Raw genomic sequence first — 16,204 nt, 5'->3', positions numbered from 1 at the left:
TTACTAAACCCCCATTCCCCCAGAAATCCCTATTCCCCAGCATGAAATAAGTGTGTTCAATGGATTCTCTGTACTTTAAATTAACTAATTATATCACTCTCTATCTAATTTAGTCCTCGATGTCAAGGCATTTGAGCGTTTGCTGGGTCCCTGCATGGATATTATGAAGCGCAACATTGACGACTACGAGTCACAGTTGGTAAAGATATTTGGCAGCAAAAACAATATCACCGATACACGATAAAAAGTCTGAACAACCAAACAACAAAAACCACCATCAGCAGCTACAACAAACAGCTATAAACAACTATAACTGAAAAGTAAAGGTCACTTGCAGGCTTCTTAGGATTTTATTTTGTAACCATGTTTCTTTAAAATTGAGCAATACCACAGACAGCAAGAAAACAGCATAACACAAGAACCCACGAGAAAGCACAGATACCAAACAAACACACAAGGACACAAAAATCATTTAAACTTAATCATGAATATTTGATAATTGAATTTAATCTAAAACACTACGATAATAATGATGATGATAATGTTGATCATGATGGGGAGAAGCTTAGCAATGTTTCTAATCTAAAGCATAAAAGCAAACAAGCGAGTTAAGAATTGTATTGTATGTATTTAGCAATTGTAATTTGTAATGTATTTAATTGGGCGAAAGTGAATTCAAACGCAATCAGCAATTAGAAACAACAAACGATTGGCTCAACGGGAATGTTAAAAATACTAATTTAAGTTTTGTTTATTCATACCTTTTTGTTATCGATTGATTTATTCATAATTTAGAAAGTAACGCAAACACTTGTTTCATGGGCTGCTAATTACTGATAAGCGAAATGAAAGCAAAAATATATATCAAATAAGAGCAAATTGAACACACGCAGAGACATCAGCAAAGAGTTTCTCCACCATAGAGTATATCGAGAGATACTTACCCTAAAATCGAAAGGTATTCGCCTAGGGAAACCCCAAAAACCAACAACCTATTAATGTATGTATGTACTAGTCTATACATGAAGCAGCTGGACAGGTGTTTCGGCCATCGGAGAGTAGGGAAAGATATCAGATTATCAGATTAGCAGGTCCCCCAGATGTAGGTTTTCCACTTCCTAAAGCGATCTCACTATAGGCACACGAGAATGTTATTGTTATTCCGTTCTCGGAAAGAGAAGATCACAAATAAGTAATGCTAAAGGCACAATCAATATGTTGCATGGGATCAACTTAGAAAACTTTGAGAATAACTAGCGAAAAATACGAAATTTAGCAGAGAGTGCGGGCTGAGAATGGGGAACGGGGAAAAGTTGTGTGCACATGGGTGACATTTGCTTAAACCGCTTTAAATATATATATACATATATCTTTTATTTTCGGGCCATGGCGAAAACGAATCAAAGCAATATCGACGGCCTGGACAATGTGTACTTAGTATATCCCTGTTTTTGTTGCTGTTCAATACCTTTACTACCACCCTTCACCTAAACCCACACCTATATCTCTATTTATATAACTGAATGAGCTTAAACTATGGTAAAGCCTAAGCCTAAACCTAAACCTATACGACTCCAACTACTTTATATGAGTGTAACCGTATTGTTTTGAAAAAACAGCGTAACTAAACAAATCTTAGTGGGATAATCAATGAACTTGCATATGTAGGTATAATATTAAATTAAATAAATTCAACTGGCATACCAACAGTCGAGAGGTGTTCAAAGCTAAAAGAAACTACATATAAAGAAACAGAAAATATCATAAATGTAAAATTGCTACAAGTCGTTCAAATTGTCAGCAAGAAGTAATAAAACTAAAATATATAAAAGTATGTTTTTAATCTTAATTGGTGTCTAGTCTATGTTCAAGACTTTAAAGCAACAAATTCTTGGAAATTTTCGAAACAATAAGAACGTGAGGAAAGAGTTCAAGAAAAACAAATAAATAGTAACTATATATCAAGCGAGTAAAATTATAGAAATTAATTAAGATGCTGAAAGTGCTGGCCATTTTCTTCCACATACCAATTACAACAACAACACACAGCACACACACACACGAGCCAATACACCCACACACACACACACACACACACACACACACACACACAAAGGACACACACACAGGCACCCACAAGCCATAATGAAAATATTCATCAAGCAAAGCTCAAAAAAATATTTAAAAAACGTTAAAATCACCGAATGACAAGCTCTTAACGCGCAAATTTCAAATTAAAGTCACTGAGGAAAGGATACATAAAATAAAAATAGTAAAGCCTATTCGTATTTTAACTGTTGTGTTGTAATTATGCATAAAGCGTATTTAATTATGTATGTGTAACAAAAATAAAAATAAAAACAAATACAATCGAAAAGAAAATGAAAACAAAAAAGAGTATGTATTAACAAAAGAAACAAAAATATTTGCAAAAATTGAAAGTGTAGACACTGAAAAAAAAGGAAACACAAACTTGATTTAAACTAAGCGCCGAAGAAGCTTGTGTAACACATTTAAAAGCGAATCAAATTTAAAGTTTCCTGCTTTTGCCATTAACAAATAAATTATTATGGTTTTCTTTATCTTCATTTATTGATGCCAAAACATTGATTTAAATAACCAGCAGCTAATATAATGGCATAGAAAGTTTATTTATAAGATGGAAGCGATAATGATTATTAAAATATGAAAGAATCCAACTAACTTCATATTAAGATGTCCTTGTTATGTCGCAAAGCATTCATGAAAATAAAAAGCAAAAAATAAAATAAAAACCAGAAAAAGCAAACATGACGAATGAATACAAGTTTAATAAATGCGATAAAACAAAAACTATCTTATTTATTTATGGGGGTGACTTTGAGATTAAATCTAGATGCACTTTTTCATGTCAATTTATAATCTCGCAACTCCTAAAAAATCAAATATGTCCTCATCAAGATAAAAGAACATATGATTGTATTGAATTTATAATTTTTATTCACTTAAAAACGTAGCTCCAAATACACTTATAATTTTACGGTGTTTAATATATGGTTTTTATCGTTAAATGTATGTGTGTATGTGTATCGTTTATAATTATGTTTATAGAAACTCATATATCGGAGCCACTCTTCCGACAATGCACGAATGATAAGTGTGTGGGGCGGATTTGGTCGCCAATTAAAATGGTTTCGGATTATGCTGGTCCAAGTCCATTTAGAATTAGAATTAGAGTTATCTTGCAGCACGATCCGTGACCAAGACCAAGGATGGTATCAAAAAGAGTGATTATTGTATTGGGTATGTAATCTGATCCCGTTGTCGGGTTGTTGGCTGAATGTCTTAGCCAGTGGTTGCTGTAGTTACCGCCTCCAGGATGCGAATGTGATTGGTTGTTTGCTTGCTCGGTTTTCCAGGGAAAAATTCATTTAAAAAGTTTCTTTTTTTGTGGTTTTGTTTTGCAGTGTAAAACTAGAAATCTAACTGTAAAGATCATCGTCGCCATTGTCGCCTGGCGAGTTGACTGGCAAGTTGCTGCCAGTTCCTGAGGTGTTGCCGGTTTGACCGGGGAATCTAAAAGTTCACAAGGATTAATAAGAAATTTGTACCATAAGACAAGGCTCCCTTCTCAATCTCACCTGAAGTTCTGTCCGAAACCACGGGACTGCTGCAAAGTCTGGGCAAACATCTCGTATTTCCTGATGTCATTGTCGGACACCGAGCGACGAGCAAACTTCATGGCCTCCTCAAAGTGGGCGCTGGTGATCTCCGGCACTGGGTCGTCCTCGTCCATCTGGTATAGGGAAAATAGTCAAAAATAGATATTCTTTTGGGGAGCCAATCGAGGCGACTTACGTCCATCGCCGAATTCTGGTTCTCGGCGCGCTCCTTCTCGCGACGGATTTCAGCCTCGATGGCCTGTCGGATGGCCAGCTTGCAGGCCCGCTGGCAGATCTCGGTGAGATCGGCGCCCGAGAAGCCTTGCGTCACCTTGGCGATGTAGGTGAGATCCACCTCCTTGGCCAGCGGCGACTTGCGCAAGTTGGCCTTCAGGATGGCCTCGCGCGACTTGTCGTCGGGCAGCGGAATATAGATCAACTGGTCCAGACGGCCCGGACGCAGAATGGCCGGATCGATGATGTCCGGACGATTGGTGGCCCCGATGATGAACACGTTCTTCTTGGCCCCCATGCCGTCCATCTCGGTCAGGATCTGGTTGATCACACGATCGGCGGCGCCGCCGGCATCGCCCACATTGCCGCCACGGGCCTTGGCGATCGAGTCCAGCTCGTCGAAGAAGAGCACACACGGAGCCGCCGAGCGGGCCTTGTCGAAGATGTCGCGCACATTGGCCTCGGACTCGCCGAACCACATGGTCAGCAGCTCGGGGCCCTTGACCGAGATGAAGTTGGCCTGGCACTCGTTGGCAATGGCCTTGGCCAGCAGCGTCTTACCGCATCCGGGCGGTCCGTAGAAGAGAACACCGCGACTGGGCTGCATGCCGAACTTCAGGAACTTGTCCGGATGCTCTACCGGGTACTGCACCAGCTCCTGCAGCTCCTTCTTCACGCTCTCCAGGCCACCGATGTCCGTCCAGGTGGTGTTGGGCACCTCCACAACCGTCTCGCGCAGCGCCGATGGACTGGACTTGGTCATGGCGTAGCGGAAGTTCTCCATGGTGACGGCCAAGGAGGCCAGCACCTCGGCATCGATCTTGTCGTCCTCCAAATCGATGAGGTCCATCTTCTCACGGATCTGCTGCAGGGCAGCCTCCGAGCACAGCGAGGCCAGATCGGCGCCCACATGTCCGTGGGTCTCGGCGGCAATCTGCTCCAGGTCCACGTCATCGTGCAGCTTCATGTTCTTGGTGTGGATGCGCAGCACCTCCAGGCGGCCAGTGGCATCGGGAATGCCGATGTCGATCTCACGATCGAAACGGCCGAAGCGACGCAGGGCCGGATCAATGGAGTTGGGCCTGTTGGTGGCCGCCATCACGATCAGATGCGAGCTCTTCTTCATGCCATCCATAAGGGTCAGCAGCTGCGAGACAATGCGGCGCTCCACCTCGCCGTGGGTCTTGTCACGCTTCGGGGCAATGGCGTCGATCTCATCGATGAAGATGATGGCCGGCGAGTTCTTTTCGGCCTCCTCGAAGGCCTTGCGCAGATTGGACTCCGACTCTCCGGCCAGCTTGGACATAATCTCCGGTCCGTTGATCAGGAAGAAGAAGGCGCCGGTCTCGTTGGCCACGGCCCTGGCAATCAGGGTCTTGCCGGTGCCGGGTGGTCCGTACATGAGGATGCCGCGCGGTGGCTTCACACCGATGGCCTTGAACAGCGACGGATGGCGCAGCGGCAGCTCCACCATCTCCTTGATCTGGGCCAGCTGCTTGCGGCAACCGCCGATGTCGTCGTAGCCCACGGCATTCAGCGACTCCTCCTCCTCCTCGCGCTTGATCGGATCACCGTCGCAGAAGATCACCGTCTCGGGGGCCACGATGCAGTACGGCTCCGGGTCGGTCAGCACCACCTTGAACTCGATCGGACGCATGGCGGCGCGCACGATGAAGTTGTCACCCATGTGGATGGGCCGGTAAGCCTCCAGGAAGTACGGCTTCAGATAGATCTCGAACAGGTTGCCGGTGACGCCCTCGGTGGTGTCGTCAATGGGCAGGATGCGCACCCTCTTGCCGTACTTGACGTCTGGGCACGACTGCACCGACACCACGTCGGACAGATGGACGCACAGGTTGTTGCGCACCACACGGTTCATGCGGATCTTCTCGTCGGGGCAGGTGTCGTCCGAGAGCACGATGCAGACCGTCTCCTTGCGGCGCTTGCCCTTGAGGATCACGGTGTCGCCTCGGAAGAGCTGCAGCTCGTCCATCTTCGCCTGCAGAACAGAGATCGGGGAAATGAAGGGAAAAGCCGAGCCGAGCGATTAATATCAGTGTGATGACGTGGCCTTTGGGAGTGTGAATCTTACCTGCGACAGCGACACCACCGAATTGTCATCATTCTGCGCCTCCTCCACAATCAGACGGTTGGGGCGGTCCTTGCGCTTCAGGATCGCCGTTGCCAGATCTTCACTGTGGGGTAGAGGAAAAAAAGGATCGGTTTACAACTCAGTTTTGGATAAGTGGGGGTATCCTAGCCCTAACCGCTTGTCGAACGAGGTCTTCGGCTTCATCTTTTCGTCCTGCTCGCTGCGATAGCCGCGCACAAAGTCCCTGGGATCCCTGTCCTGACCCATCCCGTCGTCATTGCTGCCTGACATGTTGTGTCTGCTTTTAAGTCGGGGATTCCCCTTTCCTTTTTGGTCTTGATCAAACGAATGGAAACAGCTTTCCCAAGCAAAGCCGAACGTAACTAAACTTTAGGGAAATCAAATGACCGATTTGTTTGTCGTAGCCAACGTGATGGTTGTTTTTAAAGGCAGTTTTGATTGGTATTTCAGTGATTTCTTTATAACTATTTAATTTTTCAAAACAAATACAATTTCATTTAAGCCCACATAACAGTAAATGAGAATTAAGTTAAAGAAATATGTAGAGCAATACTTAGTTACTGTGGCCTACAATGTCGTTATGGAAGTAAGACTGTATTCTTTTTTTTATGCCAACTCTTTTGGCGCCTTTTGTTTTGATAAACAGCTGTTCTAAATATACGTTTTTTTCATTGTATTTTTAGGCCTTTTACTTTAAGATCGCAGCCCAAAGATTCTTGGATTTTGTTTTTTAAACAGTTCCCACCATTTTAGAAATTTAAAAAAAGGTTAATGTCTAAATAAGTTGTATTTTATAACAGAGGCAACCAAAGATTGTAGATTCTTCTAGAAGTGATGTAATTTCAGAGGATATTACAAGATTTTAGTAGCTTAGCAACTTGATTAATATTAAATGTTGTTTCCGCGAAATAGAGCTTTGTGTATTACGGACTTGTTTATATCGAAACACCTCTCATTTATCCAGTTCTGATTTCCTTATCCAGCGGTACCAAATACCAATCATCCTGTCACACCACCGCAAATGAATATCCTTCAACAAAAGGACGAATTGTTTTTCGGACAACAAAGAAAAACTGTAAGTTTTCGAGCGGCAACAACAACTGCAAGGGCAGTAACACCAAAAACAACAACAACAATGAACTGCAAATGGCGATTTTCGCTGGCGTGTTTTTTTTTCTTGGGTTTCAGCTTTGCCCTAGTTTCGCAACGTTTTTGCAACCGGCAGAGGAAAAGTCGCGCTAAAAAGCTAGAGTTTTGCGTAAATCAAGAAAGGCCATTAACAATGCAATAATAATATGTCTGCAATGTGGCCCTTGCGTATTTTTTCATCCCGATGACTGCGCGAAATTGAACGAATTCGGCGAATTCGACTTGCAGTGTATAGCACGGCGTTTATTTGGGCACGCGGTGCACTTACCCCTTTGAATCTGCCATGGTACACTAGTTGTGGTTGAACTTTTTATCTTAATCGTAGAATTCGGCGTTTTCGGACTATTCGGTGAGCTGGAAATCGGCACTTTTAGTCAAATTCAAAGATGAGGCAGCAGAAACAGATTAGAGGTGGCAAATCGTCGATTTTGGATCGATGTTTTTGAAATTGATCGATTGTAGGCTACTATCGATATCTTACAACCCAGAGCGGTTGTTGACTCCGCTAAGCGAAAAGTCTGGCAGCCTTGTTCACCTTAACGTTTTTGCTGACACAGTCTCGCTGTTGTAAAGCTGTATAACGTAAGAGCTTACGTTATTATTTAGTTTGTTGAAAGAATGTAGCATACTACCGAAGGCTCTACATTTTCCTTACATACTTTCTACATGATTTAAAATAAAGAAATGCAAATCTATTTTATATCTAACTTACGATAAAAAATAAAGGTTCAAGAATTTTAATAAATTTCAAATCTTATTGTCTTACAATACATTTTATTTCTTAAAAATGTATCAGGTGCAACGAGTAAATTAGGTCCTGAAATAAAAATTTTTTTTTTATTGTAACAGTTTTAATTTCAATTAACTTCTCTACCGTTTTATGCTTTGTCTGTACATATGCAGTGCTTGTCATACAAATTAAAAAAAAATAAATGTGTGAAAAATAAAGGGGTTGTCTTAATAATGTCTTTGCTCTGTACATTGATATTTTATGATAGTGAAATCGCTGCAGGGTAAAGCTTTGAAAATGTTTCCATTGTAATTCCCACAAGGGAAACTATCCACCTTTGCACCGCCAATGATGATTCAATTTACCCCCGAGCCTGTGCACTCATTGCTCACACTCTGCTCGCAGCTCGCTCTGCTGGGTAAAAAATTAGCACATCCTCAGCGCAGATAAACGCATCCTTAGGACGGCCCCTGTCCCACCTCCCTCCATCCATCCATTTATCCATCCATTTATCCTGCATCCCTTCGCACAGAGAGCGGCCCAATTAGTGCTGCAGTAGGCATTTCGAATCTGTGCCCACAAATCGGCTAATCCGCTGCCACTGCCTGCCTGCCCAGAGTCCAGAGCCCAGAGTCCTGAATCCCGAGTCCTGTGTCCTGGCTAAATGTTGACAAATACAACACCTACGATACAAATAAAATTGCTACAGAAGTACCACCTAAAAACGGGCACAACCGGAACGACTTAATTTACTCAAATTTACAGAAACAGAATCAGAAACAGAAATGGGAATGGGAATGGGAATGGAAACACAGGAAGATATCTCGACGCCGCCACTGAAGCTGTGGGTTTGCTCCTGCCGAGCGAAGCCAAAGCGAATAGTGACCGGGACCCATTCGGCATCGGCATAGGAATCGGAATCGGAGTAGCCAGAGTCCTGCAGCTCACTCGAAACCGCCACTCACCGTGGCTAATTGCCCATCAATAAAGAGGAATTCCTTCGAAACCAGAGTCTTCCCATCTCCAGGCGAAGAAGATTTCCATGCCGTGCATGCCAAGCAACCAAAATATTATGGTGTGCCCCGCTGTTCTCGCACAGTCAGCGCGAATTTGCTGCGGTGAGTCGATGCTGTTTGGCAGGACCTTTTTGCCTCCTTGCTCCTTTGGCGGCACTGTGTCCTGTCGTCGTTGTTTTTCTGTGATTTGACATGTCTGTTAGCAGGATGCCTGACCCTGAGTCCGAGTCCGAGTCCGAGTCCGAGCCCGAGTCTAAGACTCAGTGTTCCACTTTGATGTGATTCGTCAGTGCGGTGGACTACTGCTACTGCACCGCACTACCACTCCGTGCTGAATTTTGAGCTCCTGCCCCCTCCCGCGTCCTGTGACCCTGCATTCTGCGGCTTTCCAGCAGCGTTTGTTGGCGAATCTGACCCCTGACCCCTGGTCCCCTGTTGCTCCGCCGCTCTTGGCCCGATTTGGAATTGGTCACCGGTTCAATTGAATTGCCTCGGAGACCGCAATGCGCTGTATTTATAGTAAACGTGTCCGATTGATTTGCCCACCCGCGGGGGAGTCTGTCACAGATGCCTCAATTTGCATTTATCAAATGGTTTTCTTCGCTTTTATTAATATTTTCAGTTTTATAATGAATATATAAGAAATATACATTTTAAAAACTCCTCGCTTTAAGCATTAAGAAATAAAACTGTATTTTTATACTTGTTAAAAAAAACCTCAATTTGTTTTAATAAAAGTTTGCTACCTAAAAATATATATTTTACAAATTGTTTATAATTATATAATATAGTCTGGTCCAAAAAAAAATGTTTCTTTATTGTGTAAAAATGTTTTATATTAACAAATATAAATTGTTCCCAAATGATATTTAGGATTTTCGACATCATATATCTAAATATCGAAATGGATGTATGTATATTGTTTATTTGAGGCTTAATGTTTATAATGATAATAACACTAGAGAATATTATTAGCAAATGTATTTTTTGGGACTAACTTTAAAATTATATAATTTGTATCAAATTATAGAAGTGCCATTAATTATTAATAAAAGAATGGTTTCACAAATTGATGTTATGATTATTTTTCCTTCTTTTTTCGAGGACCTCATTGATAGGTTCCCCGGGACACATGCCCTAAAAATGCATCCCGTCCAAAAAGACGGTCCTAAAAAAGAAACCGCTCATCATTGGGCCGCACAAAGGGCGGACAATCGCTCACCTAATTATTTGGCCCGATTGTGAGTGGCGAACTCTCGGCTCGTGGACGCTTTTTGTGGCCTCTTTTTGTTCGACAAAAAGCGAGCCAATTTTTTTCTTTCTGGGCCACTTTGTTGCTCTTTTTATGAGTTTTTTCCATTGTCACTTTTTCCCGGCCTGCCCTCGCTGGCCGCGATGCCTGCCCTACAAACCTCCTAATTACGGCAGTTAGTCGTTGTCCGGACGAAACGGACATTCGGACATTCGGAAGGACATGTGTCCGTTTATTGCACGCTCGCATTTCCCCTAAAAATTGGGCCGAAAAAAAAAGGAAAATAGGTAGGACTAGGAAGTAGGCAGTAGGCACTAGCAACTAGCAACTTGCAGAGCGGACGCGCCTTTTTATTGGTGCACCTTCGGCGGAACCGCAGGACAACGCACAAGGATCCTCGAAATCGAGGGCGACCTCGCTGCATTAGAAAACTAGATCAGTTTTTTGTTCTGTCCGCTCGATTTTTGTGCCCTGCTCTCTTTATTTCGCTATATGCTTTATGGTTTATGGCCCCGTTTCCATTTCCCGCTCCTTTGTTCTGGACGGCATTATGGTATGCATGGTATATGCAGATTTTTATGGGTCCTGCGATCTGGTTCGCGGAACGGGAGTGTCCTGCCGCGAGGACCTTAGCGGCGATCCTGGTCGGCAGTATTAGGAAAGTAGATCACGTTTTTTGTTCCCATTGTGCGCTTTTTTCGCTGCGCTAGTTTTTTTCCCCGAACCCAGCGAAATGCTCTAATTTTTTAATTCTTCACGGGTTTTTATGGGGCTCCTGGAAAAACGCGGACAAGGTTAGCGCTCTACTTACCTGTAATTGTGGCCATAACTCGCAGTGCTCTCGTTTTTAAGATCCATTTGTCTGCCCGGGGCATTCATATTTTTATGAGGTCGTTCCTTCGGGCCGAGCTCAGCATAAAATATGCCAGTTTGTTTTGTCTCTGGCAATTATTTGAAATTTCAGTTTCGATTGGTATGGTTTTCCCTTGGGAGAAATGCCATAAAAATCGTTAGGCTTCGATTGCAGTGAATGTAGTGTTTTGTATACCCATTGAAAACATGAGCCAATAGTTAGCTAAAAGTTTCATCAAACGGCTTTTTTATATTTCCCCTATAAACACTGCTAATTCGTCGATTGCCTGAGAAATGTTCTCTCAGTTGAATCACTTTTTCACGATGTTTGTTAGAAAATTAAATTACTTATGTTGTTATACACTCCTCAGACATTTTATGGTTACTTGAGTGTGGCGTGTAAAATTCAGTCTTAAGTGGAGGATGGAAACCACCACATTTATTCGAGGGATGATGTGCTCTAATACACACCTCCCCACTTCGAATAAGATGGTTCTCTTTGAACAGAGAGTAAAGAATGTGAGGCGGTGTTTATATGCAAACTATTTACATTTTTCTGAAATATTTAAAACCATTTTTTAGAACTTTATTTTTAAGTAATTGTGACCAAAACCCAATTTCCATATTGCTACTGCAAGTTCAAAGAAATATATTATGGCTATTACACAATGTGTTCAAATAATTAATTAAGCCTTAGTAATTGTACAAAATCTAAGTGAGTAATTAAGATATCTTTAATAACCAGATGGCCTGCCTGTATAGCACACAAAGTCATGATGGAAACAGTATTTGAATTAAATTTAATTTAAGTTGTGAGATAATTCCAGGTGCTTAGTTAAAAGCATCAACACACATTTAAAAAAGCCAGCCCATACTTTTTTCTAAACTAATGTAATACTTATATTATACATTATATTAAATGGAATTTATGAATCTCTTTAACTAAAAATAGGTTTATAATTAAAACAAGGTATACTTTTTAGTAGCTCCTTAATAAATGTCGATGTATTAAAAGACCTTTATAGTTCGCTTTAAAAATGCCAAGTTCAATAGCTTCATATGTAAAAAAGAAGGCAATTCTTAGGGCTTTGAAGACAATGGTCTTGAATCACTTACTCAACTCATTCTTCTTTCGCAATCATCGTAAATTGTGCCCTTTTTGTTGTAATTGTTTTATTACAGAAATTACTCAATCATCAAGCATAATTCCCTCGTTTTCGTCGTTTTATTGCCAATTTTTGCACTGACTTGCCTTTTTCCCCGTCCCTCCGTTCAGTGTTTTGCGAATTTTCGCTGGCATTTCTATTGCGCGGACAATTCGGCTAGTGTGTTTGCCATTTACGTGCCATGATGACGGGCATAATCAGCGAGATCGGCGCTTTGTGAGTGCAGAATGTGCAATAAACTGGCAACAAACGGCTAGGGATTCGCTTCCAAGTATTCCCATTCGCAGCGGAGCGGGAGAAATGCGAAAGTGTTCGCGGATCGGGATCGAGTGAGGATCGCAGGTACGCCTAACCCAACCCGCCCGATCGCCATAAAGGGTATTTACTGTCGCTGCCGCATTTATGTATGTTTACCTCGCTTGACGACTTAACCCAAGCGGTCCATTCTCCGGACGGAGTCAAAGACAATGGCTCCGGCGGTGCACAATAGGCAAGGTTGTAGCTTGTGGGTAGGGTTCGCGGATGGAAATGGAACCTTTCCTGGCCAAGAAGGCTTGTCTGTGGGCCTTTTCCTTTTCCAGGTCACCGGTAGGTAGACCCTTTCCGATTCCATTGCCCCGGCGAGTTAATGCCAATGCAAATTGCGGCGCAATATAACCCAATAATTTGAACTAACTCGCAGGAGCGCGAAGGATACTTCTTGGTTACCCGGTAATGCATAACAATGGGACCAGGGAATTGTAAATGAAACTGAAACTGAAACTATAACTGAAACTGGGACAGATCGCAGATCGCAGATCGCAGATCGAAGGTTCCTCGCTGTGTGGGCCGTGTTAATCCGTTTGCCATCAGCCAGATTATTAGTCAATTGCCGAGTGAGTCTGAGTTTCGCTTTCGTCCTCGTTTCACTTTCGAGTTAGATTTTATTGCAGCATCTTGAACAATCGCCTGAGTTTGGTAGCACGCTGTGCTCTACTTTCTTTTGGCTTCAATTGAGCGCAATTAAACGGAATTCCGAGGACGAAATCAAGGGACCCTGACTATATACCAGAACCGGGTTGCGAAGTCAGGGGATTCCGATTCCTATCCTATCTCAACGCTTTCGATGCGGGCGTTTGTTTGTTTGTTTTTGCTGGGATTAGCCAAGGGCTTGACTTGGAACTAAATCTCAATCCCAATACCAATCCCAATCCCACTCGCAGTCGCAGTCGCAGGCCCCTTGCATTTTCATTAGAAAGTCATAAAAACACATAATAATGATGTCGAAGGGATTAGGTAGATGTTTAGCGGATTAGGGGACTAGCGAACTGGGTTATTTTTTGCGCCGACTTATCACTGATCCCCGAGCTTAACCCGTTTGAGCCGCAGCAGGTAGATATGGCGATGGGTCCTGCGTTTTTTCCTCACCCACACCCACAACCACACCCACATCCAACTAGCCAACTAGCCAACTAGCCAACTACTCACTGCCCCCAAAAGGACACTCTTTCCCGGTACAGTTGCCTCTGGGCATGATTATATCATCATAATAAATGTTTTGCCAAACGAAACCGAAAACTTTTCAAATTAAGTCCCGGCAACTGGGACCCCCCAGCAGCCATTATCCTGGTTGTGGGTGGATACCACCGCCTCATCCCCGCTCGCCGGGGTTGATAAAGTTCAGAAAACCCGGAGTGGCTAGTGTGTGAGGCTGTTAAACGTGCGGCATAATATTAAGACTTCATAAAAGCGCAAATAATTCGCTGGCAAAAGGCGATCGATAAATATATACATATGTGTGTAGCTGGGTACATAGCGTATGGAGCATACTAATACCATCAACCCCACTGAGCGGCATAATGCCATATCATTCTTGATGAAGCCGATAAAATCCCATTATTAAGGGGGCCCGCCCGTCCCGCTCGCTCCTGTGGAGTGGCCGCCTGCGGGCGGGCGAGACAAAAGATTCGCTCATCCGCTATGAATACCAAATCGGCGCTCTCTCTAAAAAGTCAGGAGTAGGACCTGCTCTCCGGCTCCATCCCGCTGCTCCTCCGCTTTGTCCCTCCTCGTAATCGTCGCTCAGCAGCGGCTCTCTGCACCGCAAGATTACCACTGCCTGCGCAGCTGTCCCGCTCGCACTTGCCTGCCGCCCTGTGATTGGCCAGCCCCGCGATGGCGGCCATTTGCCAGAGAGCAAAAGAGCGTGGCGGAGAGGTATAAAAGGGCGCGGGGTGGCTGAGAGCAACACACTCGAGCTGTGACCGCCGCACAGTCAACAACTGCCTCTGAAACACTCTCAAAAAAGAAAAACACCCAACTGTTATATATCGAACTGCTTTCACCGCCGCCAAAGATGCACGGATACCGAACCTACAACATGGAGAGCCACCATGCCCACCACGACGCCAGTCCCGTGGACCAGAAGCCGCTGGTTGTGGACCTCCTGGCCACCCAGTATGGCAAACCCCAGACGCCCCCGCCCTCGCCAAATGGTAAGTTAACAGATAAACATCTTTGAGTGTGACAATTTACTTACTTCCGCTCTTTTGCTTGTGTCCCAAACAGAATGCCTATCCAGTCCGGATAACTCGCTGAACGGCAGCCGCGGCTCGGAGATTCCCGCCGACCCGTCGGTCCGTCGCTACCGCACCGCCTTCACCCGTGACCAGCTGGGTCGTCTGGAGAAGGAGTTCTACAAGGAGAACTACGTGTCGCGTCCGCGTCGCTGCGAACTGGCCGCCCAGCTCAATCTGCCGGAGAGCACCATCAAGGTGTGGTTCCAGAACCGCCGCATGAAGGACAAGCGCCAGCGCATTGCCGTCGCCTGGCCCTATGCCGCCGTCTACTCGGACCCCGCCTTCGCCGCCTCCATCCTGCAGGCGGCCGCCAACAGTGTGGGCATGCCCTACCTGTCCACCAACCCGATGATGGCCCCCGGAATGCCGCCCATGGCCATGCCCCAGATGCAGGCCATGCAGATGCCCGGCCACGCGGCTCATCCCTCGCCCTACGGACAGTACCGCTACACGCCGTACCACATCCCCGCCCGGCCGACGCCCCCGCATCCCGCTGGCCCTCATATGCACCAGCAAATGATGGGTAACAGCGCCGCCAGCTCCGTGTCCGCCTCCGCCGCCTCCTACTCCGCCGCCGCCGCCGCCGGCCTGCTGGGCGCCCTGCCCTCCGGCTCCTGCTATCCGGGACTGGGCGTGCCCAAGACCCAGACGCCGCCACTGGACCTGCAGTCCTCCTCCTCGCCGCACTCCTCCACGCTGTCGCTCTCGCCAGTGGGATCCGATCACGCCAAGGTGTTCGACCGCAGTCCAGTGGCCATGGCTCCACTGGCGGCTCCTGCTCCAGTTCCGCTGACCACCACCAGTCCGCTGCCAGCTCCAGGCCTCCTGATGCCCAGTGCCAAGCGGCCCGCCTCCGACATGTCGCCACCGCCCACGACGACCATGATTGCGGAGCCCAAGCCGAAGCTCTTCAAGCCCTACAAGACTGAGGCGTAAGAACCTGTTCCCGATCCCCTGACTCCCTGACTCCCCTGACTCCCCAGATTCCCCATCCCCCCAAAGATTGTACAAACTAGCCTTAGTCCTCCTATTTATTCCCAAAGATTGTACAGATTGTTAAGTAAGCTAGCTAAATGTAGTGATAATTAAGACACAAAATCAAAAATAAATGCGAAAATAACTGAAACTTATGCGAGACACATTTGGAAACTACCTGGGAGTATTGAGTGTTGAGTGTTGAGTGCTGAGCATTGGGTGTGGCATACCTGAGTCGCTTTTATGGACCTGGACGTTTGGATTAGCTGGCTGGAGAAACCTGACTGGACAGCTGCTCTCTGGGAAGCGGCGACCTTCGCAGGGCAACCATAGTGCCCAGTGTCCTTCGGCGGGGCCACCCACAATTCCAAAAAGGGAAAAAGGATGCCCCACGGGGGTTTGGCACAAGCCAAACGGACTTATTAATGCGATTTGAGCAGATCGAAGCGGACCATGGCCACCCCCGCTGCTTAATGTCCTTGGGCAGGCAGTTGGGCCCACTCCCTGCCACGCGTCAG

General features: G+C 45.2%; 3 protein-coding genes across 5 annotated transcripts in view; 2 read left to right on the top strand and 1 right to left on the bottom strand.

Moving 5' to 3' along the window:
- The window catches only part of LOC128256585 (cAMP-dependent protein kinase type II regulatory subunit), a 30,127-nt gene extending 27,292 nt beyond the window's left edge, over positions 1-2,835 (top strand). For both annotated transcript variants that reach the window (XM_052987055.1, XM_052987058.1), the window contains one exon: positions 114-2,835. In XM_052987055.1, the coding sequence (XP_052843015.1) occupies positions 114-244 (131 nt within the window). In that variant the 3' untranslated portion in view covers positions 245-2,835. The remainder of the gene's footprint in view (positions 1-113) is intronic.
- A 121-nt stretch (positions 2,836-2,956) lies between these two features.
- Positions 2,957-7,566, bottom strand: LOC128256584 (transitional endoplasmic reticulum ATPase TER94). 2 transcript variants are annotated; one of them, XM_052987054.1, is made up of 5 exons: positions 7,406-7,566; positions 5,968-6,070; positions 3,838-5,874; positions 3,621-3,775; positions 2,957-3,555 (listed from the first exon to the last, which is right to left on the bottom strand). In XM_052987054.1, the coding sequence occupies exons 1-5, from the start codon at positions 7,420-7,422 to the stop codon at positions 3,462-3,464; spliced, it is 2,406 nt and encodes an 801-aa protein (XP_052843014.1). In that variant the 5' UTR covers positions 7,423-7,566; the 3' UTR covers positions 2,957-3,461. The 2 variants fall into 2 exon arrangements, with proteins under 2 accessions (XP_052843014.1, XP_052843013.1); XM_052987053.1 differs by lacking the exon at positions 7,406-7,566 and adding an exon at positions 6,143-6,347.
- Positions 7,567-14,398: 6,832 nt separating this feature from the next.
- On the top strand, positions 14,399-15,809 carry LOC128256445 (segmentation protein even-skipped). The gene is made up of 2 exons (XM_052986821.1): positions 14,399-14,627; positions 14,701-15,809. The coding sequence occupies exons 1-2, from the start codon at positions 14,489-14,491 to the stop codon at positions 15,645-15,647; spliced, it is 1,086 nt and encodes a 361-aa protein (XP_052842781.1). The 5' UTR covers positions 14,399-14,488; the 3' UTR covers positions 15,648-15,809.
- The last annotated feature ends 395 nt before the right edge of the window (positions 15,810-16,204 follow it).

This window comes from Drosophila gunungcola (genome assembly GCF_025200985.1).
Source record: "Drosophila gunungcola strain Sukarami chromosome 2R unlocalized genomic scaffold, Dgunungcola_SK_2 000020F, whole genome shotgun sequence".
Lineage (NCBI taxonomy): Eukaryota > Metazoa > Arthropoda > Insecta > Diptera > Drosophilidae > Drosophila > Drosophila gunungcola.
The sequence above is the reverse complement of the archived record's forward strand: the minus strand, read 5'-3'. Positions and strand labels throughout refer to the sequence as shown.

Excerpts from the sequence above, each read along its gene's own strand:
- LOC128256584 (XM_052987053.1), bottom strand. The coding sequence starts at position 6,258 with ATGTCAGGCAGCAATGACGACGGGATGGGTCAGGACAGGGATCCCAGG. Across the intron at positions 5,875-5,967 it reads CGGTGGTGTCGCTGTCGCAG|GCGAAGATGGACGAGCTGCA; the intron begins GTAAGATTCACA and ends TCTGTTCTGCAG. Across the intron at positions 3,776-3,837 it reads ACCAGAATTCGGCGATGGAC|ATGGACGAGGACGACCCAGT; the intron begins GTAAGTCGCCTC and ends TCCCTATACCAG.
- LOC128256445 (XM_052986821.1), top strand. The coding sequence starts at position 14,489 with ATGCACGGATACCGAACCTACAACATGGAGAGCCACCATGCCCACCAC. Across the intron at positions 14,628-14,700 it reads GCCCCCGCCCTCGCCAAATG|AATGCCTATCCAGTCCGGAT; the intron begins GTAAGTTAACAG and ends TGTCCCAAACAG.